Source organism: Peromyscus leucopus, chromosome 1 (assembly GCF_004664715.2).
Source record: "Peromyscus leucopus breed LL Stock chromosome 1, UCI_PerLeu_2.1, whole genome shotgun sequence".
Taxonomy (NCBI): domain Eukaryota; kingdom Metazoa; phylum Chordata; class Mammalia; order Rodentia; family Cricetidae; genus Peromyscus; species Peromyscus leucopus.
The window spans coordinates 6,036,749-6,061,771 of NC_051063.1; the positions used below are offsets into that span (position 1 = coordinate 6,036,749).

A 25,023-nucleotide genomic window follows, 5' to 3' on the forward strand; every position below is an offset into this window, starting at 1 on the left:
AGGGTTGAATGGGACCTTCAGGCCATGCCCTACACATCAGGTACTCCCTATCTCTTTGGGACCCGAATAGGGGTAGAGAAACCGTATGAACTAAATGCGATGGTATTAATAATTAGGAATTAAGTTTCTCATTGTTCTCAAAACCGCAAAACTAGACATCACACACCTCTAAAAGTAAAATTAGAAATTCAAAAATCAGAGGTGAAGTTATTTGGATTTTTTTCTTTTTCCTTTAAATTTCCTGGCCCGGGTAAGCGACCCTTACACCTTCGCTGAAATAGCTCAGTTGGGAGAGCGTTAGACTGAAGATCTAAAGGTCCCTGGTTCGATCCCGGGTTTCAGCAGTGGTATTTTGTTGGCATTTCAGTCTCTGGAGTCTGGCGTTTCTTCCTAATTCCAGTACAATAGTCGTCAGGTACTGTGAGGAGACAAAACAAGCAAGGCGTTCATTGTTGCTGTTTCTTTTTAGTCATTAGATGATAGGGTTCTGGCAGTGACATATGGCTCAAGATCTTATATGGTAGAAGCTGAAACGTTGTCGATAGAAGTTTGCTCTGGGGAAGCGGGCTTGTCAAGGTCTACCTCCTCTCCTCATAAAGTCCCAATGACAAACCAAAAATGGATTAGACCGAAGTTCATCCTGGGAAACCAATGAGGGCTATTAGGGTTATTTACAGATCATGGATGAGGGGTTATGGGCAGGAGCTTGAGTGACCCCAAAGAAGCCACCAGTTTGAACCCTGCCTTTTAAGTGGAGCCCCCTTCACCCGTCACTTCCAGCTGCACACTCCAACTCCTCTCTGAGGCCACGCGTAAAACTGCGTATGACCGGTGGGGAGGCGTGACTGGACCCTTCTCGGGTCCCTTTTCTGGAGAACGTCAGCAGTCAACGAGCCCAGCTGCGATGATCTTTCGCAGCTAGATATAGCTGAACTCACGAAGATGGTGGCAGTTTGGCTTCGAAGCTATGCTTGTACAACACATGTCCGCTGCACCAGCTGATGTCTTGGGTCTGTCCCCCAACCGCCACCCCATATTGTCCCTTTGCTAAGCAGCCTGTAAGTTTCAGTGACAGGCTTGAAGACAGTCCTGAAGGCATTGCCTCCACAGCCAAGTCTCCTAAGTCAGGGCCCATCAGAGAGCACAGGGAATCTGGCTAAGAGCGTGTTCCTAGTTGGGTTAGACTACACATTGTATGTCTTCATCAGAAATAGTTTTGGTACCCCGGTTTCCATACTGCGCCCTTACTAATAGGTATGAGAAATCATTCTTCGTGGCGGCAGACGTGTTTTTTGGTTATGTACTTATCCATGTTTGATTACAAAAATTGCACCCAATGTCATGTAACAACCACTTCCCAAGCAAAAGCCAGCTCCACGAGCTTTGATTTCAAGTTTGTAAACTATCCTTCGGAGTAATACCCTTAAGTGAGTAATATAGGGACCTGAGAGCCTCTCCCTTGTTCAAATCAGTCTTGGCGAGACATAGTCTAAAACAACTTCCGCCCGAACAGGGACTTGAACCCTGGACCCTCAGATTAAAAGTCTGATGCTCTACCGACTGAGCTATCCGGGCTCTTGACGAGGCATTTCTTCTTAGAATATCCACAGTCAAAATTGGGCCCAGCGTCCAAATTCTTAGGAAGTAGTTGAAAATCCTTAGTCTTTTTCTTTTTTTTGCTATTGTTTCAAATTCGCGATGAGCAAGCTTGTGGTGAAATTAAGTCCGTCTTTACTCTTCTCTCTCATCACACGTAGAGTGTGAAGACTAAAATTACTGGAGATCCCTCGTGCGCCAGGCCTCCGAAAAGCACTTCCCCGGAGGAACGCCCCTTATTTTGGACCCCTGGGTCTGGCCTCCGGAGCCGGTGGAGACATTTCTAATTCCAGTCTTGCTTTTTGAGGCTCCCTAGAGCGCCTTGTGGGTGCAGTAGGGATGCATAACTTGAGGTTCGGTTTGTGTTGGACATTTCCTGAGCGTGTGCTGAGTTCCAGGATCTCTGCAAGCTCCCACGGCTGCCAAGACCCCAGGCTTGGTCCGCTGTGGGGTCTGACGGACGGTAACCCGAAGCCCCCAGTGAGGGACATTTTGCTCGTATTGGATAACCACGTAGGACTTAGGTAGTTCTCCCACACGAACGTAGGGACCCTAAGCATCAGCCATCGAGTCTAGGTTCAACTGAGAAGAAGGCTGACACCATGCCCTCTGGAGGGGGGCTGCTGGCCAGAGGGGTCAGCCTCAGGGAATTACGAGCCTGGGGCGTGTTGCCCTCCAAACCTCCGGACCGACCCCCAGGTCTTGCTAGAGAGCTTGCTTCACGAGGGCCGAGCAGTCAGCGCCGAGTGAACCTGAGCGAACCAGAGCAGGCAGGTCCGTTCCGGCTCTGCCCAGCGCCGAGCAGAAGGTCAGGCCCCAGAAGACCGAGGCCACACGACTCTCTCCAAGTCACCACGGGTTACTGAGTGGCACAGACTTGCTCCACGTAGAACGGTGACCCGAGCTGCCTCCCGCTTAGCCGCGCCCCGGCCCGCTTTCGAACCCCCGTGGTTTGCCGAAGTCTGGCTGCTCCGAACAGCCGCCCTGCAGAGACGCTTGGTTAGCCCTGGAGCAAGGTTGGGGACGCGCCGAGCCTGCCCGTCGCTGTGCCCACCGCAGCCTTCCCCGTCTGGCTTCCGTCCCAGCGTGGTTCTGTTCTGACGACAGTAACTGTCCTAATTGAGTGGCTAACTGCCGAGCTGTCCTGGAATGAGTAGAGTAAGGGAAGACTTCAGTGGAGAAGCGGCAGGCTTGGCCTTAGAAACTCGATGTCCAGGTGATTGGCAAGAAATTCTATTTATTTTACAGTGCTCACCACACACCAAATCCTCCTGTTTGTTTTTCCGCTGTTTCTCTCTTCCGTCACACCTTATGGGTCAAAAGACCTTGCTTTTTATTTTCTCCTTTTTAAATGTTTTTATTTTTTAAACTCTCTCTGCAACGCTGTATCTGACCATCAGAAAAGAATCGAGCAGGTAGTTGTGTCTGGAGAGTTAACTGTTGAATAAAGTGCACGTTTCTCTACAACACCATGTATCTTCGGCTCTATGTCCCGGTCCCAACGTCGCAGACGCTGGGGTAAAAGAGGGGAAGAAAAAGCACATCTACCAGAAGTGGGGTTCGAACCCACGCGGATATGAATCCATTGGATCTTAAGTCCAACGCCTTAACCACTCGGCCATTCTGGTACTTGAGGAAACAGGATTTTATTTATCAGCAACTGGGACAATACCACGAGACTTAAAGTTTCTAAAAAGCCCTAAGATTACTTTTTACTCTTATAAAACAGAGCATTGAAAAACAAAGTCACAAAGGAGGGAGATTAGTGACTATGATAACACCTCGCTCATTTCTTCTGCCCAGACATTGGACGCGTGATTTATTGAGGAAGGTGACGGAGAGAGAACGCCCCGGTAGTAGCAGCAGCAAGACTCCTGTTAATTCCAAGCCGGTGGACACGGGAAACGACTGTGATAAATTCCCTTTTATATTTTAATGGGTGGGCCAGGGAGGACATTTTAAAGGTCAGGGATTGTGTTCTTCCTAACTCTGCTTCATTTTTCCTTTCTTACTAAAATAAAAGCGACTCTGGTGGGACTCGAACCCACAACCTTTGAATGCCTTCACTTGTCTAGAAGTCCAATGCGCTATCCATTGCGCCACAGAGCCAGGTACGTTTGGTTTTCGGTACTGCCTACATCAGAGCAGGAGCGGCGACTCGAGGGCGGTGCTCGCTTCCTTCATTAACAATGAATGGGGTGTGCAGCGGGGAGAGAGCAGAGCGGCGGCGGCACCAGAAAATCCGAGCTTCCGAAGTTTCTCGGCGCAGGATGCAGAAACAACGTGATCCTCGGTTCCGCTCCGGCGTCTCTATGTGTAGTTAGTCGATCTGGCACGCTAAGCTCCTGCCCGGTTCCATAGTGTAGCGGTTATCACGTCTGCTTTACACGCAGAAGGTCCTGGGTTCGAGCCCCAGTGGAACCACGTGGTGTGGAACTCCACTTTTTTTCCGCTTGGGTTATTGAATTTTGCTGTGACACACCCTAACGGGATTTGTGGGGCTCCTTCCTCCCGAAAGCGTCCCTTTTTACCCCAGTGCTGAAAATTAGGGTTCATATTGAAACGTTTTACTTTAAGGTCTATTTTAGAATTTTTCGTTTCTTATCATTTTCAATTGAAACACGATGTTTTCATTATCCAATCTCACGGCGCTCACTGCAGCACGTGGTTCCATAGTGTAGCGGTTATCACGTCTGCTTTACACGCAGAAGGTCCTGGGTTCGAGCCCCAGTGGAACCATCGTTATTTTTCTTAACTCTTCATTAATGTTGCGGTTTCCATTTCATCTGTTTCGGGAATTTGGGTTCTGGGCGGGAGCCATTGTGTGCAGACGGCTGTGGCAGGGTCTGCGGACGTTCTCAGTAGGTTTCCTCCAGCTCCCGGAGCCCGTGAAACCGCCCCCTCGCGTTCTCTTCTGGGAAGTGCAGGTGGTGAGTTGCTTCTGCTGGTGCTACTGCGCCTGCGCAGCTTCACTTGCGCCATGAGGTTCTGAGGGTCTGGCTTGCCCTGGTCCACCTTTCAAAGTTGCTTCCGGGGCTTAGGAGGCCTGGGTCGCAGCATGGCGTGATGAGGAGGTGCTGCTGCAGGCCTTCCGCGGACCCACCCACTGTTCCACACTACGGCTTGCATGCATGACGAGATTTTTCCTGTTTTTCTTCACTTTTTTCTTTTTTTTTTCTCTTAAATTTTATTTTATTTGGGAGGTGGTGGTTGCAAGGACAGAGGGCAGATACAAAGGAACGGGAAATGATTGGGGTCGAGATACACGATGTGAAAGACACAAAGAATAAATAAAAGAAAGCTTTAAAAAAAAGTTGCTCCCGTTGTGTGGTGGAGCACGTCCTACAATCCTTGATTTAAAGAAATTAAAAAGTTGCTACCATCAGTGCTGATTAACTACAAGCCCGCTGGCTTCATACTGTATTTACTGATATAAAAGTACTTAATGAGAAGTCAAGTCAGGCACAAGAAAAGCAATTCAAAGTACTCCCTTTCGTTTTTTAATTGTTAGAAGTTTCTTTTGTTATCTCTTAGAAGTATCCTATTATAGTTCTGCACAAGTGCATCTATCTTCTTATGGTGCACTTGGAGGCAGAAATTTCACATGGGCCAAAAAATTAAACATAAGAAGTGTTTTGTTATATGATCACCAGGAGCAAACGGCATAGTTTTTAGAGCATAATCTTAAAATAGAGCAGATCGAAGCAGGAAAAATTTAAAGCATGTAAATGATAAATAAAAGGACGTAAAACCTTTAATTTCTGTATTGGCAGAAAATATCTGAAGTATAATGCAAAGACCAATGGCAAGTCTGGGAAATATGTTTGCAAAGCCTGTCCTAGCCTGGACCTGGGGTTGGGGTGGGTCTCAATGGTGGGCTTGGGGCGGAGAGGGTCTTAGTGTGTGGTTCAGTCAAGGTTTCAGCAGCCTCTGCTAAAACTGCTGTGATTTCGTGAGTGCAGTGACTTCGTCACGTGCTGAAGTCAGCATAATTCCTGTGTTCATCATCCTCCTTCTTCTGAGATGTCCCGAGAGCCTTGGGGGTTGGGGTGTGTGTGGATCGATAAAGATGATGCACCGTCACTTATCCCAGCCCTTGTCTGGTCAACTTCTCTTGGGTGTATGGCCTGGGCAGAGTTCATAACCAGTGTATGGGCTTACCTCTTGTGTGCCTGTTTCTCTCTCTGCCAAGGGGGATAACTTCTTGTGTGATTCTCAAGAAGCTTTGGTGAGCTGACAATCTCCGTAGTCACCACTGAGTTAATACTGTTTGATTATTTTGGCAGGCATCCTTGGCACAGGTGAGCACATCACTGGGTCTTGCCCTTATAGACATTTTTGGAAACTGCTAACTGCCAAACATGTCGGATCTTGGCTTGGTGGGCTGATTTCTTTGGCTTCTCTTTTCTCCATGTTTTTACCCTGTCTTTCTTTGCTTTTTGTGAAATTTTAATTAAAATTTAACATCACTTCCCTTCTTCCCTTTACTTCCTCCAGCCCCTCCATATCTCTGCCCCCTCATTCTGTCTGGAATTGATGGCCTTTTTTTCTTTAACTGTCATTGTTACACACACACACACACACACACACACACACACAGAGATATTTACCACATAAATATATACATACAACCTGCTGAGTGTGTTTACTGTTGCTTATATATAGATGTCATATTAGGGGTGACCACTTTGTATTGGATAAGCAAACAGGTGAAGACTGTTTCTCCCTTTCTCAGCAGTCATTAGTTGCCTTCCTTTTTTTTGTCTAGGAGTGGGACCCTGTGGTAATTTGAATGTAACTGGCCCCCGTAATCTCATAGGAAGTGGCACTTTAGGAGGTGCGGCTTTGTTCGAATAGGTGTGGCTTTGTTGGAGTAGGTATGCCCTTGTTGGAGGAAGTATGTCACTGTGGAGGTGGGCTTTGAGAGCTCATATATGCTCAAGCCATGCCCAGTGTCTCAGACCACTTCCTGTTGTCTGTAGGATCAAGATGTAGTTCTTTCTCCACTCTCAGTTCCTTCTCTAGCACCATGTCTGCCTGCATGCCGCCACGTTTTGCCATGATAATGAACTAAACCTCTGAAACTGTAAGTCACTCAATTAAATGCTTTATAAGAGTTGCCATGGTCGTGGTGTCTCTTCACAGCAATAGAAATCCTAACTAAGACAGGCCCCATGATATTTCCTCTACCTGGGGCTAGTTAATTCATGAATCTTAGAGGAGAATCTACTGCTACCACTTTACTAGACCTGCATATTTCCTAACCACATTCTAAGTACTTATCCTTATAACCACAGATAAGTGCAGCTCTTACCCCTCATCAAAGATGCTTGTCTTTAAAGCAAATGAAGACCATTACAGAAAACCACAACTGGTCAAAATGCAGCGATTAACTGTAGGGAATCCAGGCCCAGTAGATATATCTACAACACAACTCCTGCACAACTCCCCGAAGGTCAAGGAACTTCAAAGAAGAGACAGAAAACTTGTAAGAGCAAAAGAATCAGGGAGGTTGATGTGAGATTGTGTTTCTTAGAAATGATAGGAAAGCCATGATGCCTCAACAATATGGCTGTCTACACAAGACCTGAACAATGACAGTGTCAGTCAACACTGTCTTTCTTTAAGTGTGTGATGGTGCTCCAGTCACCCTTTTTGTAAGGGCACCAATTATAATGGTTCAGAGTAGATTCTATTATCCACATTTTTTTTTCACTTTTCTTTATTAAGAAATTTTCTACTCACTCTACATACCACCCACAGATCCCATCTCCTCCCTCTTCCCACCCCCAGCCCTCCCTCCCAAGCCACCCCACATCCCCACATCCCCCAAATCAAGGTCTCCCATGGGGAGTCAGCAGAGCCCGGCACACTGAACCTAGGCAGGTCTAAGCCCCTCCCCACTGCACCAAGACTGCACAAGGTGTCACACCACAGGCACTGGGCTCCCAAAAGCCTGCTCATGCACCAGGGACAGATCCCAATCCCCCTGCCTGGGTGCCCCCAAACAGTTCGAGCCAAACAACCGTCTTCTGTATCCAGAGGGCCTAGTCCAGTCCCATGGGGACTCCACAGTCCTAGTGGCCACATTTTAACTTGGACATCTTTCTAAAGACCGTCTTTTCCAATAAACTCATAATTTGGGGACCAGGGGTTGAGATTTCAACATATGATTTTGGGGTAGACATAATTCAAATCATAGCATAAATTGTTCAAAATGAGCCACTGTTTGATTTCCCTTCTTGAAAAATTCTGTAGCTTAGATACAAAATCATTAATCCTTTTCTCTTTATTCCCATCACTTGGACCGTTGCCAGAGCCGTAAACCCTGTTGTGAGCAGGAGATTCATTACACTCACCTCTCTGTCCTCGAAGACGTCTGCTGTCTCGTCGTCTGTGGCCGCCAGTAGTGCCTCCATCTCTGGTCTTGCTATACTTGACAAGCAACCAGAGCAACTTCTCAAAATGTAGACATCACACAGCCCTTCATCTCCCAACTCCTGAAAGCACCCTGAGACTTGGTCCCCATGGCCACCATGTTTCTTGCTTTGTTTCCTTTCTTTCCTGGTTGTAGTTAGAATGTGGCCCTAAAGTCCATGTGTTGAAAAATTGGTTCCCAATGTAATAGCACTGGGAATATGGGGCTTACTGGGGGCATGTTTAGGTCAGGAGCGACTGGACTTTATTAATGGAGTAATGTTGCTTATAAAGGGGTTTGAAGCAGAAGTTCAGTGTCTTGCTCTGTCTGACCATGAAATGCTGTCGGCCATGTCACCAGGTGGGGCTCCTGGATCTTGGACATCACAGCCTGCACAATCATAAGCCCAATACATTTCTGTTCACTGTAAATTACCCAAGGCTGAGGGATCCTGTCACAATAGCATAGAATGGCCTGTGATGATTGATTTTGGTTGGGATTTAGCATCGTCATGGAAACAGTTGTACAAAGGAGTTTCTAGAGTAGGTTAATTTAGGGAGAGGACCCCCCCGGAAATGTGGGAGGCATGGTGCCATGGCTGGGGTCCTGAACTGATTATGAAGGAGACAGTGAGCTGAGTGCCAGCATTCATCAGACTCTGTACCCTCACTGCAGCTGCGACCCGGCTGCTCTCCTGTCACCAGACCTTCCTGCCACAGGGACTACTCTGAACTGGGAGCCAGAACAAACCTTGCCTTCCTTAAGTTGTGCTTTTCAAAGATTTTGTCAGAGCAAAGAGTAGTGACCGCCCAGACTAAGGTCCCTGGTGCTACGACCTTCAGTAAGTGAGTCATTCTTTTTCTCCCTCCTCTTTCTTAAAAATACCTTTTTCCACTTCATTTTTAAAAAAGAGATTTATTTTCATTTTAAGTTTTTATTGTGTGTATGTGTGTGTTGTGCATGCACATGTGTTTGCAAGTGCCCACGAGGCCAGAAGAGGGAGTCTGATCCATTAGAGTTGGATCTGTGGGTGCTACAATCTGAATTCCAGTCCTCATGATAGAGCAGTTAAGTATCTTTTTTAACCGCTGAGCCATCTCTACAACCCCCACTGTCATTATTTAAAAATAATTTATTGCACCAGGTGTGGTGGCACACACCTTTAATCCCAGCACTTGGGAGGCAGAGGCAGGCGGATCTTTGTGAGTTTGAGGCCAGCCTGGTCTACAGAGCAAGTCCCAAGGCAACCAGAAATTTTGTCTTGAAACCTCCCCCCTCCCAAAATTATTAATTTATATTTACTTCATGTATATGACTGTTTTGACTGCATATACGTATGAGATGTATGTGTATCATATGCATTCCTGGTGTCTGTGGAGGTCAGCAGAGGTCAGTGGATCATCTGAAACTGGAATTATGGATGGTTGTGAGCCACCATGTGGGTGCTGGGAACTAAATCTGGGTCTTCTGCAAGAATTCCTACCCACTGAACCATCTCTCCAGTGCGTCCCCCACCCCACTGCCATTGTTTTTTTAAATATATAATTTATTTTTATTTTATGTCCTTTGGTATCTTGCCTGCATGCATGTCTGTGTGTGGGTGTCAGAAGCCCTGGAATTGGAGTTACAGACAGGTGTGAGCGCCATGTGGGTGCTGGGAATCGAACCCGGGTTCTTTGGGTCCTAGTGCTCTTAACTGCTGAGCCACTCTCCAGCTCCCACTGTCATTCTTAAAGGCCTCCTGTCACCCCCTCAGGACACGGTGGCTTGGACTTCCCCTGAATGCTTTCTTGATTTCTGACTTCTTGACAGCCTGGGTCACTAGGCTGGCTCACTGCTTCCTTCCAGCTCTCATTCAGTTTTGGGTTGTCAAGGCTTGAGGCCCGACTAGAACCCAGACAAAGAGATGGTCTCACAGTTCCCCAGGCTCCAATCTCTAAGAGGCTGATCATTCACAGACTTGAATCCAGTGTGTTTCTGAGGCAAATACTTTTAAATACTATTTAAAAGCTTGCTATTCTTATGAAGTAACGTTAATTCAAGTTCCTTTGTAATTCAATTTTATTCGTCAAACAAAGAAAGGGCCCTTTTGGACCTTGTCTTTGAAGGTTTTCCAACAAAGCACAAATTTACTCATGCAAGAAATGCCTTACCAGAGATTTCTATGTTTAAACTTCAAAAAGGTGGGAGAGAACAATGTAAAACTGGAAGCTATCAGGTATTACTTCTAGAAGAAGGTACAGGAGAAAAATCCTAGTGGTTATTGGTTATTGCAAAAAACTGTTAGTACACAGAGATGTAATCTATACATTAAAACAACTTTACTTTGTGTACATGAAAAATGAAAAGTCTCCCTTCCCTCTGAGGACTCCATGAAGGAAAGAGAAGGAAGGGAAGGAAAACAGTTCCAACAACAACCTGAGGGGTACCCAGGGCCCTCAGAAACTGTAGAGTCAGGAAAGACCCTCTTGTCTCCTAGGCCTTTTAGAGCAAGCAGAATGTGGTAGTTTGCATGAGAATGGGCTGAGATGAATTTTTCTTTGGGCCGTCAGCTCACAAATAATGACACAGAGACTTATTATTAATTATGAAAACTTGGTATATAGTTTAGGTTAGGCTTGTCCTACTAGCTCTTATAATTTAAATTAACCCATTTATATTAATCTACATTTTGCTTTGTGGCTTTTTACCTTTCTTCCATCTTGCACCTCCTGTTTCCTCTCTGTGTTTTCTGGCATCTCTCCTGTGCCTAGATTCATTTCCTCTTCCTCTCTTTCTCTCTCTGCCTGGAAGTCCTGCCTAACCTCTTCCTGCCTAGCTGTTGGTTATTCAGCTCTGTATTTAAACCAATCAGAAGGTGCCTTGGCAAAGACACATCTTCACAGTGTACAAAATGATCATTCCACAACAACAAGCCTCCTAGGCTCATATGTTTGAAGGCTTGGTCCCCAGTTGGTGGAACTGTTTGGGAAGGATTAGGAGGCATGGCTTTGTTAGAGGAGGTGTGTCACTGGGAGTGGGCTTTAAGGTTTAAAAAAACCAATGCCATTTCCAGTTAGCTCTTTCTGTCTCCTGGTCATTATCTCAGCACACATGCTCTCAACTGTTGCTCCAGTACGAGTAGCTCAATGCCTACCTGCTGCCATGCTTCCTGCCTTGATGGTCATGGATTCTAACCTATTGGAACTGAGTCCGAAACTAAATGCTTTCTTTTATAAATTTCCTTGGTCATGGTGTCTCTTCACAGCACTGGAAAAGAAACTAAGACACATGGTCTCCACTCTGTCTTTTTCCTGCAAACAAACAGACCAGTTCTGCCATGAATCCTGTAAATTTGGTTCGTGTGCAATACTCCCACCCCATGTCCCATTTGTGTGCAGTTCCTATGGAGGCCAGAAGAGGATGTCAGGTCCCCTGGAGCTGGAAGTACAGGTGGTTGTGAGTCACTTGATGTGGATCCTGGGAACCTCTGAAAGAGCAGCAAGCATTCTCAATCACTGAGCCTCCTGTCCCACCCTAATCTGCCCGCTTTTATATCTGCACATCTTGGCCCGCCTTCAGCAAGTGTCCTGGAAAGTCACCGTATTAGCTGCTTGTTTAGTTGCCGTATAAAATACCCAACATTGGCAGCTAAAGGAAGGACAGGCTTATCTTTCAGAATTAATCGAATTCTATACATATCAAAGGACAAATTTTATTTATATAAATTGTACCTCAGTAAATAAGAACAGTGAAGTCAAAGGCATCATTTACCTCTGCTAAAGAAATGAAGATTTGCTTGAAACTGTAACCTTGAACATTATTTATTTTTAAAGATTTATTTATTTATTATGTGTACAGTGTTCTGCCTGCATGTATGCCTGCAGGCCAGAAGAGGGCACCAGATCTTCTTATAGATGGGCACCAGATCTTATTATAGATGGTTGTGAGCCACCATGTGGTTGTCGGGAATTGAACTCAGGACCTTTGGAAGAGCAGCCAGTGCTATTAACCTCTGAGCCATCTCTCCAGCCTGAGCATCATTTATTTTTACGTTCTTTTTGATATACAACTTATCAAAAGAGAAGTCATATCTGAGCCAAAAGCTCAGAGGTAGGTTGTTGAGCAGGACAAGCCATTAAGCTGTACCAGTGAATGAAGTCATAATTGCGGATGATTCCCTTCACAAGTGGCATCTTCTTCCTTCTCCTCTCCCTCCTCCTCTCCTCTCTACCCCTTCAATATTCCATTATGGATGGCTGTACTAACTACTTTTCTGTTGCTCTCACAAGACATCATGACTGAGGCAATGTAGAAATGAAAGTGTTTAATTGGAGTCCATGATGGTGGAGCAAAGGAATGATGGCAGAGACAGCTGAGAACTCACATCTTGATCCAGAAGCAGGAGGGAGAGAGAGAGAGAGAGAGAGAGAGAGAGAGAGAGAGAGAGAGAGCGCAAGAGCATTGCAAATGGAGCACATCTTTTGTAACCTCAAATTCCACCCCCAGTAACACAGTTCTTCCAGGGCCACATCTCCTAATCCTTCCTTCCATTAACTGGGAACCAAGTCTTCAAACATATGAACTTATAGGGGCCATTCTCATTCAAGCCATCACAGGGGGAGGGGCTTGAGAGATCCCCTCACCCCTCCCTGAGAACCCTTTGGCGGTTAATGGCTACCTAGAGAGGGCCAGTGATTTCCTCCAGTGATGTAGCCAATGGTTATTTACCCACACACCAGTATATAAATACCCGCTCTACCCATGTTCGTGCAAACAACACTAACTGAGTTGAGAGGGAGAGAGAAAAAGAGAGAGGAAAGGAAGGAGATATCAGAGCAGGAGGAAAATGTGCTGAGAAGAAGTTGTTATCGGGACAGGGGTAAGAGATAATAATAGGAGCATGTATGATGAAAACACATTATATTTATATATGAAATTGCCAAAGAATAATAATTGTGGTTTGTGTGGTGTGTGTTATTTGAATGAGATTCTCGGGACACTGGTGGCAGTTGGTGACACTGTTTGGTTTAGGAAGTATGGCTTTGCTGGAGAAATACATAACTAGAGGTGAACTTTGAGGTTTCACTATCCCCAGTTTGCTCTGTCTGTCTCCTGTCTGTGGGCTGAGATGTCAGCACTTAGCTGTTTCTGCCAATGTGCCTGGGTGCTGGCATGCTTCTCTGCTTTGATGGTGATGAACTCTCATTCCTCAGGAACCATAAGCCCAAAATAAACTCTTTCTTCTTTAAGTTGTCTTGGTTGTAGTGTTTTATCACAGTGATTGAAAAGCAACTGATTTAATAATTAAAAAATAACCCACAACTAACTGGACAGTAGTGGCACATGCCTTCAATCCCAGCACTGGAAAGGCAGAGGCAGATGGATCTCTGTAAGTTCAAGGCCAGCGTGGTCTACAGAGTTAGTTCCATGACAGCTAGGACACAGAGAAATCCTGTCTCAAAAACAAAGACAACCAAACAAAACAAAAACAAAACAACAACAAGAACCCCCCCCCCAACTTATGTTCTTAACTGTCAATCAAAAGGACTTGGAGGAGTTGGAGAGATGGATAGTGGTTGAGAGCATTTACTACTTTTTTTTTTCTTTGAGACAAGGTCTCTCTCTATAGCCCTGGCTGTCCTGGAGCTAGCTCTGTAGACCTTGAACTCACAGAGATCTGCCTGCCTCTGTTTCTTAATTGCTGGGATTAAAAGTGTGGGCCACCATGCCCTGCTGCACTTATTGCTCTTGTAGAGTCTCTGGGCTCAACACCCAGTACCTACATGGTGGCTCATCACCATCTCCTGGTCTAGGGGATCTGATGCCCTCTTCTGATCTCCACAGGCACCAAGTACAAGAATATGATACATGTGGGCAAAACACTCATATAAATAAAGTTAATACATCTAAAAAACAAAACCAATAAGCTACATAACTGATAGATAAGGTTGCTAGAACTTGTGTGCGTGTGTGTGTGAGCCTGCGCGCATGTGTGTGTTTGTGTTTGTGTGTGTGTGTGTGTGTGTGTGTGTGTGTGTGTGTGTGTTTTGAAACAAGGTCTCACTCTGTAGCCTTGGCCAGCCTCAGATTCACTATGTAGACCAGGTTGGCCTGGAACTCATAGAGATCCACTTGCCTCTGCCCTTTGAGTGCTGGGATTAAAGGCAAGAACCAGCCTGCTCGCAGTAGAATTAAATCTTGTTCTCTATTTCTCTACATTAAGGAGAAGGTGCTAAAGATAAAGATAGCATCGTGGATCAGGAGTTAGCAATGGCTCTGTGCTGCTGTGTGGGTGCTGGGAATTGAACCCAAGCCCTCTGGAAGAGCAGCCGGGGCCCCCAGCCTCCAGGAAGGAGGATTTTTAAGAGTTTTGCTTCTTTCTTGTGCACAAGTATGTCAGGCACACTGGAGCGATGTGGGCAGGGCGGGACTCTTTCCTTCCTGGAAGGCTAGTCAGAATCCAACCGCTGCAAAGTAATGACGTTCGCAAGTACCAGAAACCTCACAGTATGGACTGTTTGGTCAGATGGGGGCAACCAAGTGCCTTTCATGACGCTGCAATAGAGAAGAGTCTATTTTTCTTTCCTTTCCTTTTTCTTTTCTCTTCTCTTCACCCCCCCCCCCCCGACCATCCCCACTTTTTTGTGAGCTTGTTTCAGATTCCACACCTGTGTCTGAGGTAGCAGGGGTAATAAAATCTGTACTTATCTCAGAGTCAGATATCTCAGTTCTAGCTGTGCCTCTGATGAAATCTGAATTCCTTTTTGTCTTTTGAAGGGGAAGTTTGGAAGCTTCCTTAGAAAAATGGAGTGGAATTTTCCAAAGGAAAACTAGTTCCACATGAGGGGAAGTGGCTGTATTTTATTAGCTTTACTCTGGGTCCCCAGAGGGTCATTTTACTAATTATTGCCTGGACAATACATTGTGCAGCCACAATTCAAGAGTCAAGAGATGGGCTGCGGATAACCTCCATGGCAGAGTGCTTGCCTAGCATGTGTGAGGCCATAGGTCTGCTGGAAAAGAATATTCTTGGTGCCCCTTCCCCCCACCACAAAAAATCTGCATAAAGTGAAAGTAACCCAGCAAAGCAATTTCTTTTTGTAAAGTGGGTGCAGCACAACTCTTAGCCACAGCGAGCCATCTCTCCAGCCCTAAGTGCCATAAGCAAACAGAGCAAGCAAAGCACACTGGGGTGGGGAATTCAGTTAGAATTTATGCTAATGATGGTGACTGTGTCTCATCTCATTGATGGAAATGTGACCTCATAATCTAATGTGACTCGCTAATTTATAATCACTTTAAGGGAAGGATGTGATAGTAAAGTTTCAGGGATGGTGGGCAAACAGACAGATATACAGGGGTTTCACTCGATGCGGGAGGTTTATGGAATATTGACTCTTGGTGGGTTAGCTACTTTTGATAGGAAAAAAAAATCTCACAAGTTCAGTTCTTAGCATTACACATAAAATAATAAACCAATTAAAAAATGGTAACCCCCAAATAACGCCCCCAATAAGACCTAGCTTTCTATTGGACTTCATTTTCTTAACAGTAAAGCAAGGTGTTTGAGTCTTATAAGTATTTAAGATCCTAAGAACTGACATTTAATTTTACTTTTAGTTATGTGCATGTGTATGTCTGGTTCTGTCAGACGACAGAAATGTCAGGTCCCCTGGAGTTGGAATTATGGGTGTTGTGAGCTGCCTCATGTGAGATCTAGGACTTGGACTCAGGTCCTCTGCAGGAACAGCAAGGCTTTTAACTGCTGAGCCAACTTTCCAGCTCAAGAATTGACAAGAATTATGTCTAAGGCTCCATGTTGTCATCAATCTCACCATGAGGAAACCCTAGAGAGACCATTGTCTCTAGTTTTTGAGGACTCCACTGTACAATAAAGATAAACACCAGCCTCATCATGGCCTGCTGTGGGATGTTCTGTATGTCAAATGTGTTGCTCTAATTGGTTAATAAATAAAACACTGATTGGCCAGTAGCCAGGCAGGAGGAAGTATAGGCAGGACAAGAAAGAGAAGAATTTGGGGAAGTGGAAGGCTGAGTCAGAGAGACACTGCCAGCCGCCGCCATGACAAGCAACATGTAAAGATGCTGGTAAGCCATGAGCCACGTGGCAAGGTATAGATTTATAGAAGTGGGTTAATTTAATATAGAAGAACTAGATAACAAGAAGCCTGCCGCAGTCACACAGTTTGTAAGCAATGTAAGTCTGTGTGTTTACTTGGTTGGGTCTAAGCAGCTGCAGGACTGGTGGAAGAGAGAGATTTGTCCTGACTGTGGGCCAGGCAGGACCAGAAAAACTCCAGCTACAATGGTCCATTGATTAGGGTCTTCTGTCTTTAAGTTCTGATTTTTCTAATTGGAGACTTACAGTATCTATTCCTTTTCAGAAGGTCTGAGTCTTTTCCTGAGTCTCCTCATGGCTGATTTCATCTCCTGGTTCCTCAGGGTGTAGATCATTGGGTTTAGGACAGGGATGATAACAGTGAAGGTGATGGAGACAGCTCTGTCCATGGGGAGGGCAGTGAAGGGCCGGGCATAGACATAGATGCAGGGCACAAAGTGCAGGGTGACCACAGTGATGTGGGAGGTGCAGGTGGAGATGGCTTTCCTCCTTCCCTCTCCTGTGTGTGACCTCAGCATTGTCAAGATGACTGTGTAGGACACCAGCAGGAAGACAAACCACAGGGTAGAGATCAAGCCATTGTTAGAAATCATTAAGACCTCAAGAGCAAAGGTGTTGGTACAGGCAAGCTTGAGAACCTGTGGGACATCACAGTAGAAACCATCAACAACATTGGGTCCACAGAAGGGGAGTGGGAGCAAGAGAGAAATCTGCACAATGGAGTGAACAAACCCTCCCACCCAGGAAGCCACAATGAGGGCTGTGCACCGTCTCCTACTCATGATAGTCACATAGTGAAGAGGCTTGGAGATGGCCATGTAACGATCAAACGCCATAACAGAGAGGGAGAAAATGTCTGCCCCACCAAGCAGGTGGAAGAAAAACATCTGAGTGATGCAGCCATTGAAGGAGATGGTCTTTCTTCTTGAGAGAAGGTCCACTAGGACCTTTGGAGCAGTGATGGAGGAGAAGCAGATGTCTAAGACTGAGAGGTTGCGAAGCAGGAAGTACATGGGGGTGTGGAGGCGGGACTCCCAGGTCACAGTGACCATGATGAGGAGGTTGCCCAGCACAGTTGCTGTGTACACCAAGAACAAGAAAAGAAACAAGACCAAACTCAGCTCTTGGGACTGGGTCAGTCCTTCAAAAACAAATTCTTTCACCCTGCTGTAATTCCTCTGTTCCATTGGCTCATGTTTCTCCTACTTCTTCTGTCACCTGGGGAGGAAATAATTTTGTTATGGAAAAGCACATCATCAAAACCAAAAGAAATGTGGACTGTGCTTTGGGTATTATTTTGTTCTAAAAGATTTATTACATTTACTTAGTGTGTGCGGATGTGTGTGTCGTTGCACGCCATAGAACATTCCTAGAGGTCAGAGGACAACCTATGGGAGTCAACTCTCTGCTTCCACCATGTGGGTCCTGGGTATTGAATTCAAGTTGTCAAGTTTAGTGGTAAGTGCCTTTACTCACTGGGCCACCTTGCTGGCCCTGGGCTTGGCTACCTTCACTGTTCATGTGCTTTTATACTCCTTCCACTCCATAGTCTTCTTGAGGCTGACCTCTGACACTACTCTAACCACTGAACACTCTGGATTTTACTGGACATTGTCTTCCCATCAGCACTGAACTATTTTGCCAGTTTTCCTGCTTTAGTCTTTGAGGTTGAGACCATGCAAATCTAATTCTCTAGTTTCACACCTACCTATTTGCTAACCTATCAATCATTCAGAAAATTTCATTGCTTACAAACATTGTTACTCTATAAAATGGTTAGGTATTTTTTTTTTCAGTGTAAATACTTTACAAGACATTGAAAACTGGAACACATGCAGCTATTTAATGTATAAGCCTTACTGCATAAATTCTTTCTTTTTTTCCACTTAAGTTTCAAACTATGCTAGAGATAATATGGTAGAGAGAACAGACAGCAGCTTGGGAGACATGAACTCTGATGCCTCCAGCAGGGATTGATGGAGAAATGTGGAGCAATGCCACAGTTTTTAAAGGCATAAGAGCTCTGGAGGCTTCGTCTCTCATCAGTGCAATTCGATTGCTATTGATCACAAGGATGTAAGTAAGGTCTTTACAGCCCACAAGCAATGCTAGATGAACTTGTCCTAGCCCTTCTAGCCTTTGGGGCTTTAATATTAAATTGTTTTCAATAGTGTTGTCTTCAGTTACAGGGTGAGTAGGTAATGCTGTTTTCTGCCCATGACTTACCAGCACTTAGCTAGCCCTTACTTGGTCATAAACTCAACTGGCTAGGTTTTGTTCCTGTCAGGGAAGCTGATGGGTGTTGGTAAACAAACAAACAACAAACAAACAAACAACAAACTGTTGAGATCAAGAATTTCCAGAAACAATTCACAGCTATAGGACAAAAGTTTTTACAGGAGCAGTGGCTACTTTCCATGCTAACGGAGCCTTCAGGAGGTAGATAGAGCTGAGTGGCTATTGGGACCCTGGCCCAAGTCTCTCTCTTACAGCTTCCTGGTTGCCCTGAGGTGAGCTGCCCCTCTGCTGTGCGTTCCCACTGTGAAATTATGTGCAGTGAAGTCTCATAGGCAGAGATTCACTGGGCCATGTCATCATGAACTGAATGAACTATGAAACTGAGCTGATTTTTAGATGTTTAATATTTTCTCAATCCTTCAGTGTTTCTACAGTTCTCTATCTGAAAATAGAGGAAATTAAGTGCTGTTAAGTGTGATAATTCATCGTGTTGAATGTTTTTCAGTCGATGCTGTCTCTGATCATTACTGTAGGCTGAATTCAGACACAAATATATCCTACTGCTGAGCCCATATCTTCAATATTGTCCAGATATATCAATAGAAAAATTATCATGAAACATTGCAGATATCACAGAAGTGTTGGTATAAGGAGAGGCAACCAAAACATGCATAACTAAATAAACAAAAGAAATGTTTTAATAAAGGTGGGCTAGGTGACCAGTTTGTGAAAGTGTATCTCTAGTTAAGGAGTTCTTGCTCTGGGACCACACTTTAACTTCAGGTCTTTGTAAGGTCAGGGTCTGTTAGCATTGAAATTAGAGTCTTGTCTCTTACTGGCCTTGCCTGGGTTTCTGGAGCAGTCATATTCATTGAGGAGAATTTCTGAGACTCTGAAATCCCTGCTGGGAACATTCCTCAGACCCAGAGGTTTCTAGCCCACTGATTTCTTGTCATAAGAACTAACTTCCTGCTTTTGGCCTTACATATTCTGATTCTTGATGCCCAGAGACAGACAATCAGACAAATTAAATTTTCAAAAATAATGTCTACAAGGGTGTTTATCTCACTCTTGATTGTGATGTGGTAACTGTAATAGAAAATGTCCATCTGCAGGGTACTGCTTAAACATCACTGGACATTCTCTTCAACCAGGTATCACGAGGCTATTGAAAAGATCTAGGTTGTTCTAGATATGAGGGTAGAGAAAGTGTTCATGACACATTAGTTGAAAGAAACAGGTCTCATAAAATTATGTATAGTGGGACTTATAGGATGAGTTAATTGTTAATAAAAATTCTCAAAGGCGGGGGTGGGGGTTGGGGGGAGAAGGGTCTCCTGTGGCCCTCCTGTGTGGGCCCCAGGCTGTCCTCTTGGACCTCAGTCCCTTCCTTCTGCTTTGGAACACTAAACAAGCCTCTGGGGCCAGGCCTTCCTGGGGAGGGCCTCCACGCCTCTGAGACAAACTCCCAGCCACAGGCCCTCCTTGAGATGTAGAGGGTGGTGTGGACTTCGGGGCCCCAGCTCTCTGTCTCTCTGTATAAATGATGGGATTTTAATGGCGCCCCCCCCCCCATTATCACTGTGCGATAGTCTGCCAGTCTCCTCCCAGCTCCACTCTTTTGCCTCTATTTATCCTCCCCCTCTTTGGGGGGGTGGTTCCACTTTCTGTCTTTGGTTCCCCCTTCAGGTTCCTGTTTATAAGCCCCATTTCTTTTGCCCCGAACTTATATGTGAAAAACTGTCTCAATACACCTTTTTGAGTAAGGTAGGTTCCCCAGGCCATCTGTCGAGGGGATAGGGGACTTTGGGGAGGGTCACTCCCTCGGGTGGGTGAGTGGAATCTGGGGAGAGGGATGTGTGATGGATTAGGGTTCTGTGATAGAGTGGGGTGTGGGTGGAGCTGGGTGGCATGCCAGTGGAGGGGCACAAGGGGAACCTAGGACCGAATTTCTGTGAGTTCCTCCTTTCTGTCCCTAAACAAATCTTCTCCCAGTGAACTGGTGAACAGATGCCATGCTGTGGCGATGGACAATTTAGTTGAAGAAAAAAAATTCTCAAAGCTGATGACAAATGAATTTATCTTATAAATTAGTATTGAAGGAGATTACCATATTGTATATCCATGGACATATCCCCATTGTTTGATTATCTAACAATTACTTTTGTAATAATATTGTTTGAGTATATATGCACATATATAAAAATTATCAGAAAAAGAAATAAAAAAAAATAAAAAGAGTATTGTCCATTGTTTTGGACTTTCAACCGATAGCTGTTGCTTAAGAATTAACCCTGGGCAAGCTCGGCGCCCCGGTGGCCTTGGCAGGACCCATGGCGGAACTCTGAGCCAGCCCCGCGGGAAGGCGGCTTCCGTGCGCACCGGACCTCGGCGCCCTCTCCGCCGCCGCCGCGCTCCTGCTCCGGCTCGCAGCCGGAGGAGGCCGAGCTGTCGCTGAGCCTGGCCAGCACCAAGACCCGCTCGTATGGCAGCACGGCCAGCGTGCGTCATCGTATGCCTCGTGGAGCACCGGGTCCGCGCCGGAGACACGCTGCAGGGTATCGCGCTCAAGTCCCGAGTCACGGGATGAAGAAAGCCCCTACGCTGCTCGCTCTAACCCACATCACAAAATGTCTGGACCCTAAAGAATCCACCGACTGGGGGTTCGGAAGCAACGCCGCTTCTGGACTCCCACGGCGCACACCTTCGAGCCACAGTTAGGTAGAGCAACCGCAGCTGCACTGAAGTGATCAGTACCTCTGGCTTCCTGTAGTTATGTCTTCTTATGGCATGATAGCAAAACTGTATTCTAAAGCCTATCGCTTTTGTAGACGGCGGTAGTTTTAGACTGGCTTTTGTAGCTACAAAAAGTATCCAAGACTATTTATATATTTAAATCAAAAGCAATGTTTATTTCCCAGTGAGATCCCAAGTGTATGAAAAACATGGTGGCTGTAAAGTGATAATGCCTTTGCTGTGTGTTTATAACTCAAGTGCTATAATATATATTTCAATATCGTATATTCTGTACTACTGTAAAAAACCAAATTTTGTCTGCTATTTTGTAAAAGTAAAATACAGATGTCTGGATGAGAGAATAAACTATGTTTTCACATAGAAAAAAAAAAAAGAATTAACCCTGACACCGTGAGAGCCAAAGTTAACATTTTAACATTTAAGTTTACTTTTTAAAGGCTTATTTATTATACATACAGTGTTCTCTCCTGTGGGCCAGAAGATGACACCAGATCTCATTACAGATGGTTGCGAGCCACCATGTGGGAACTGAACTCAGGACCTCTAGAAGAACAGCCAGTGCTCTTAACTACTGAGCCATCTCTCCCACCCTACATTTTAAGTTTTAATTACTAAAAGATCCATGAAACAAAAATGCCTCTGATCTGCAAGCCCCTTGCCCAAGGACAGATAGTTCCTGAAATGCTGGAGGCTATCGTTTATGGGAGATAACAAGTCACATGTTTTTCCCTCCCCTAAACAAGTTTATTTGACTCATCTGCACCGGATGTGCTTGGTCACATGTGGGCAGGAGGTATGTCTGCAGGAACTATGTCAGGATGTATGCTTGCCCCTGACTGGACCTGCTGGGAAATTCAATAAATTACGGGTTTTTCTTCTTAAGCTGCTTCAAACTTCAAACTGATTCTGGGCCATTTCCCAAAAACCTGGGTATGGACCTGGCCAGAGCCATCCACCTGGCCAGTATTTAATTAAAGCTTGGTTCAAAATTGGCTTTAAACTGTGGTAGTGGTCTTATTCTCAATCAGTGGGATTAACAACACAAAAATGTATTTATCAAGAGACTCCTACCCCAGTATTGCGGATTGATCTCAGGCCTTCAGCATGCTGGGCAAGAGCTCTACACCGAGCTAAGCTCACAGCCCCTCTCTAGCTCTCTATATGTATTTATTTTGCAGTGTCTAAACCACTATAGAGTTATATTAAAAAAATTAGCTCATTTTGATGATTCCTATTTTGTATCTTATTCTTCACTTGGTCAGGCTTATAAGCTGTTACTGAAGAGATAAATACAGAAATAATACGAACACAGAAATATAAGGTCTTATGGAAGGCAATTCTGAGTCAAGCATCAAAGTCACAGTGAGAGCATCTTACAGGTCTGAGGGACGTGTAAGTTCCCATCGACAGCCAGGGCCACCCAAAGGCAAGAGAGGGAGCACAGACAAAGCCTGAATACTGTGTTGCCGATGAGGAAATGGAGGTTAGGAGAAGAGAAGCATTTGGCCTTTCCCACCCCACTCCAAAGTCAACCATCCTGTGGATTTGGACTATTTGGAATTCCATTTGGGTTTGATGGGGAGTCTTCAGGACAGAAGCCTCCCTGCAACCTCTGTGCTGGGTGTTTGGGGCCGTTCAGGCGGTTGAATTAGACCAGGAAGAATCGCAAATGAGAAGCTTTTGGTGTACCTTGGGCCCCACCTGTGGAAAATCAGTGAATTGGGAAGTAGATAAAACTTGTATGGTGGGATGTGTTAGCTGAATAACTGTACATGAAAGAGAACTAGGGATGAAATTAAAAGCACTCTCTGCTTTCTGTCTTAAAAAATGTAACAGGACCAACAGCCTGAGGTTCTGTAAAGAAATCAGTCTTGAAACTGATCAAATCACCAGTTTACCTGACAAGTAAAAAACTGATGGCCTTCTGTGTTCAATGGCAGAAACAAGAATTGGAAACTAGGAGAATTAATCAGAACTCCTGGGGATGTATGCACCACACCAGAGCAGAATAAAGAAACCGGGTATAAGTCATTTTCCTTTGTTTTTGGCAAGAAAAACTCAAAATCCCAAGTACTTACCAATATGCCTGAGAAAATACACTCTAATAAAGTAGGCTTTTGAATTTATAGTTCCTAACTTGAGGAAAACCCCCAACTCCATCATTCACATTTTCTAACATGTTGAACTTTCCTGTGTTCTTCAAGTGCCTTCCTTATCTTGGACAATAAATTATTTCCTCTCTGCATTATTCTGGCATTTAGAATTAATAACTATCACCTCACACCTACCGAAAGCATCACCAACTTACAAACCCTTTCTGGTTAATCCACAGTAATATTTCAAAGTTGGTTGTGCACGGATATATGCATCCAGATACATGATCAGACATACAAACATACTCCCCAAGGAAGACCCTCAAACTCTAATTCCCACCCTAGAAGCAGAGCTATTTGATTGCACAAACTGACCTTTGACTTTGGTAATTTGTCACGGATTTCTTCTTAAGGAAGACATGCATCTGAGGGTTAGTATCTTCTCTCTTAAAAGCCCCAAGAATCTCTTCTGCATGGCTTTACCATGTTTCTCCATAGCATGCCTGCCCTGAGCTCCACTCCCTCAGCCCCAGCCCCAATAGAAGAATCACCAAGGACAATCTTGTTGGGCATGATTATTGAAGTTCAGTGGCCAGACTTTTCCTTGGGGAGAAAAGTCTGTTGGGAGTTATTATAAAAGGTACACCAGAAGATGTGTGCAAACGAACAGTTTGGCTTTGAGACTCTCCTGATGTAGGCAGGGGAGGGGATGAATCCTCACAGATCCTGTACCCAGAGCCCGGCATCTTTGCTTAATAGGCTCAGAGGGAGCCAGCAAGTCTGTGTGTGTAAGAGATAGGAACTTAGAAAAAAATGAACACGATTCCTTATATGGATATTTCATCATATCTGTTTTTTTTTTCTTGTTGATCTATTACATATTCAGAGTTACCATAGAGACTGGAAACCACATCTTTCTTTGTTCTTAAAGTTTCCATGTTAACTATTATTTATTTATTTTTATTTTTCCTGTGTGTGTTTGTGCAAGTGCGAGCGTGAGTGTGTGTGGTATGTGTATGTTCCAGTGTACATGCCATGTATGTGGGTGTATGTTTCCATGCTAATGGGTGTGGAGGCCAGAGGTTGCACTTGGGTGTCTTCCATTGATTGCTCTCCACCTTACGCTTTCAGAGAGTAAGACTCCTCAGATGATCGGATCTTTGAGACCAGGAACTAAACACTTCCCTGTGTGTTGCTGACACACTCTACCAACTCTTTCCTTTGCAAAATTCCCAATTAAATTGCTTTCAGATTTCTTTCATATTTTGCAACAATTTATCACATTTTCTTTTAGAACTTGTGAGCTCTTTATCATCAGGAGAGATAATCAAAGAATATATGACCAAATAAACAAAAGGGCAATTTAATAGAGGTGGGCTAGGAGAGCAGTTCATGGAAGTCCATCTCTAGTTAAGGCTTCTTTTGAGGAAACTGGAAGAAAACGGAAGAGCATCTGGGTGACAATCATTTTAGGAGATGGTTTTCTCCCTGACACACTGATCAGGAAGTGTGATGAAGGAAAGCAGATGTCACAAACAGAGTGTGGGGCAGGAAGTTCACGGGAATGTGAGAGATTCACAGTGATGTTGATAGTGCTGAGGTTTCCTGTGATAGTTGTCCCTTACACCAGAAGCAAGACCGATAAGATCTAGCTCAGCTCCTGGGATGCAACAATCTCCAGGATGATAAATTCTTTCACTGTGGTATAATTTCCCTGAAGGACAGGGAAATCATATTCCTTTTCAAGTGCATCTCTGGAAGAATAACAGTACAATGACTAAATAACATGGTCCAAAGTT

General features: G+C 44.8%; 1 protein-coding gene and 6 non-coding genes across 7 annotated transcripts; 3 read left to right on the forward strand and 4 right to left on the reverse strand.

Annotated features, from left to right (window-relative positions):
- Positions 1–271: 271 nt before the first annotated feature.
- Trnaf-gaa lies at positions 272–344 on the forward strand. The gene has a single exon. It is a non-coding gene; the product is annotated as a tRNA-Phe (tRNA).
- Positions 345–1,502: 1,158 nt separating this feature from the next.
- Positions 1,503–1,575, reverse strand: Trnak-uuu. Its single transcript has one exon. It is a non-coding gene; the product is annotated as a tRNA-Lys (tRNA).
- A 1,566-nt stretch (positions 1,576–3,141) lies between these two features.
- On the reverse strand, positions 3,142–3,224 carry Trnal-uaa. The gene has a single exon. It is a non-coding gene; the product is annotated as a tRNA-Leu (tRNA).
- A 395-nt stretch (positions 3,225–3,619) lies between these two features.
- Trnar-ucu lies at positions 3,620–3,705 on the reverse strand. The gene is given in 2 exon segments: positions 3,620–3,655; positions 3,669–3,705. It is a non-coding gene; the product is annotated as a tRNA-Arg (tRNA).
- Positions 3,706–3,947: 242 nt separating this feature from the next.
- Trnav-uac lies at positions 3,948–4,020 on the forward strand. Its single transcript has one exon. It is a non-coding gene; the product is annotated as a tRNA-Val (tRNA).
- Positions 4,021–4,262: 242 nt separating this feature from the next.
- On the forward strand, positions 4,263–4,335 carry Trnav-uac. The gene has a single exon. It is a non-coding gene; the product is annotated as a tRNA-Val (tRNA).
- Positions 4,336–16,387: 12,052 nt separating this feature from the next.
- LOC114703492 (olfactory receptor 4D9-like) lies at positions 16,388–17,323 on the reverse strand. The gene has a single exon (XM_028884336.1). It carries the CDS (start codon positions 17,321–17,323, stop codon positions 16,388–16,390), a length of 936 nt encoding a protein of 311 aa, XP_028740169.1.
- Between the last annotated feature and the right edge of the window lie 7,700 nt (positions 17,324–25,023).

Coding starts and splice junctions, on each gene's coding strand:
- LOC114703492 (XM_028884336.1), bottom strand. CDS start 17,323: ATGGAACAGAGGAATTACAGCAGGGTGAAAGAATTTGTTTTTGAAGGA.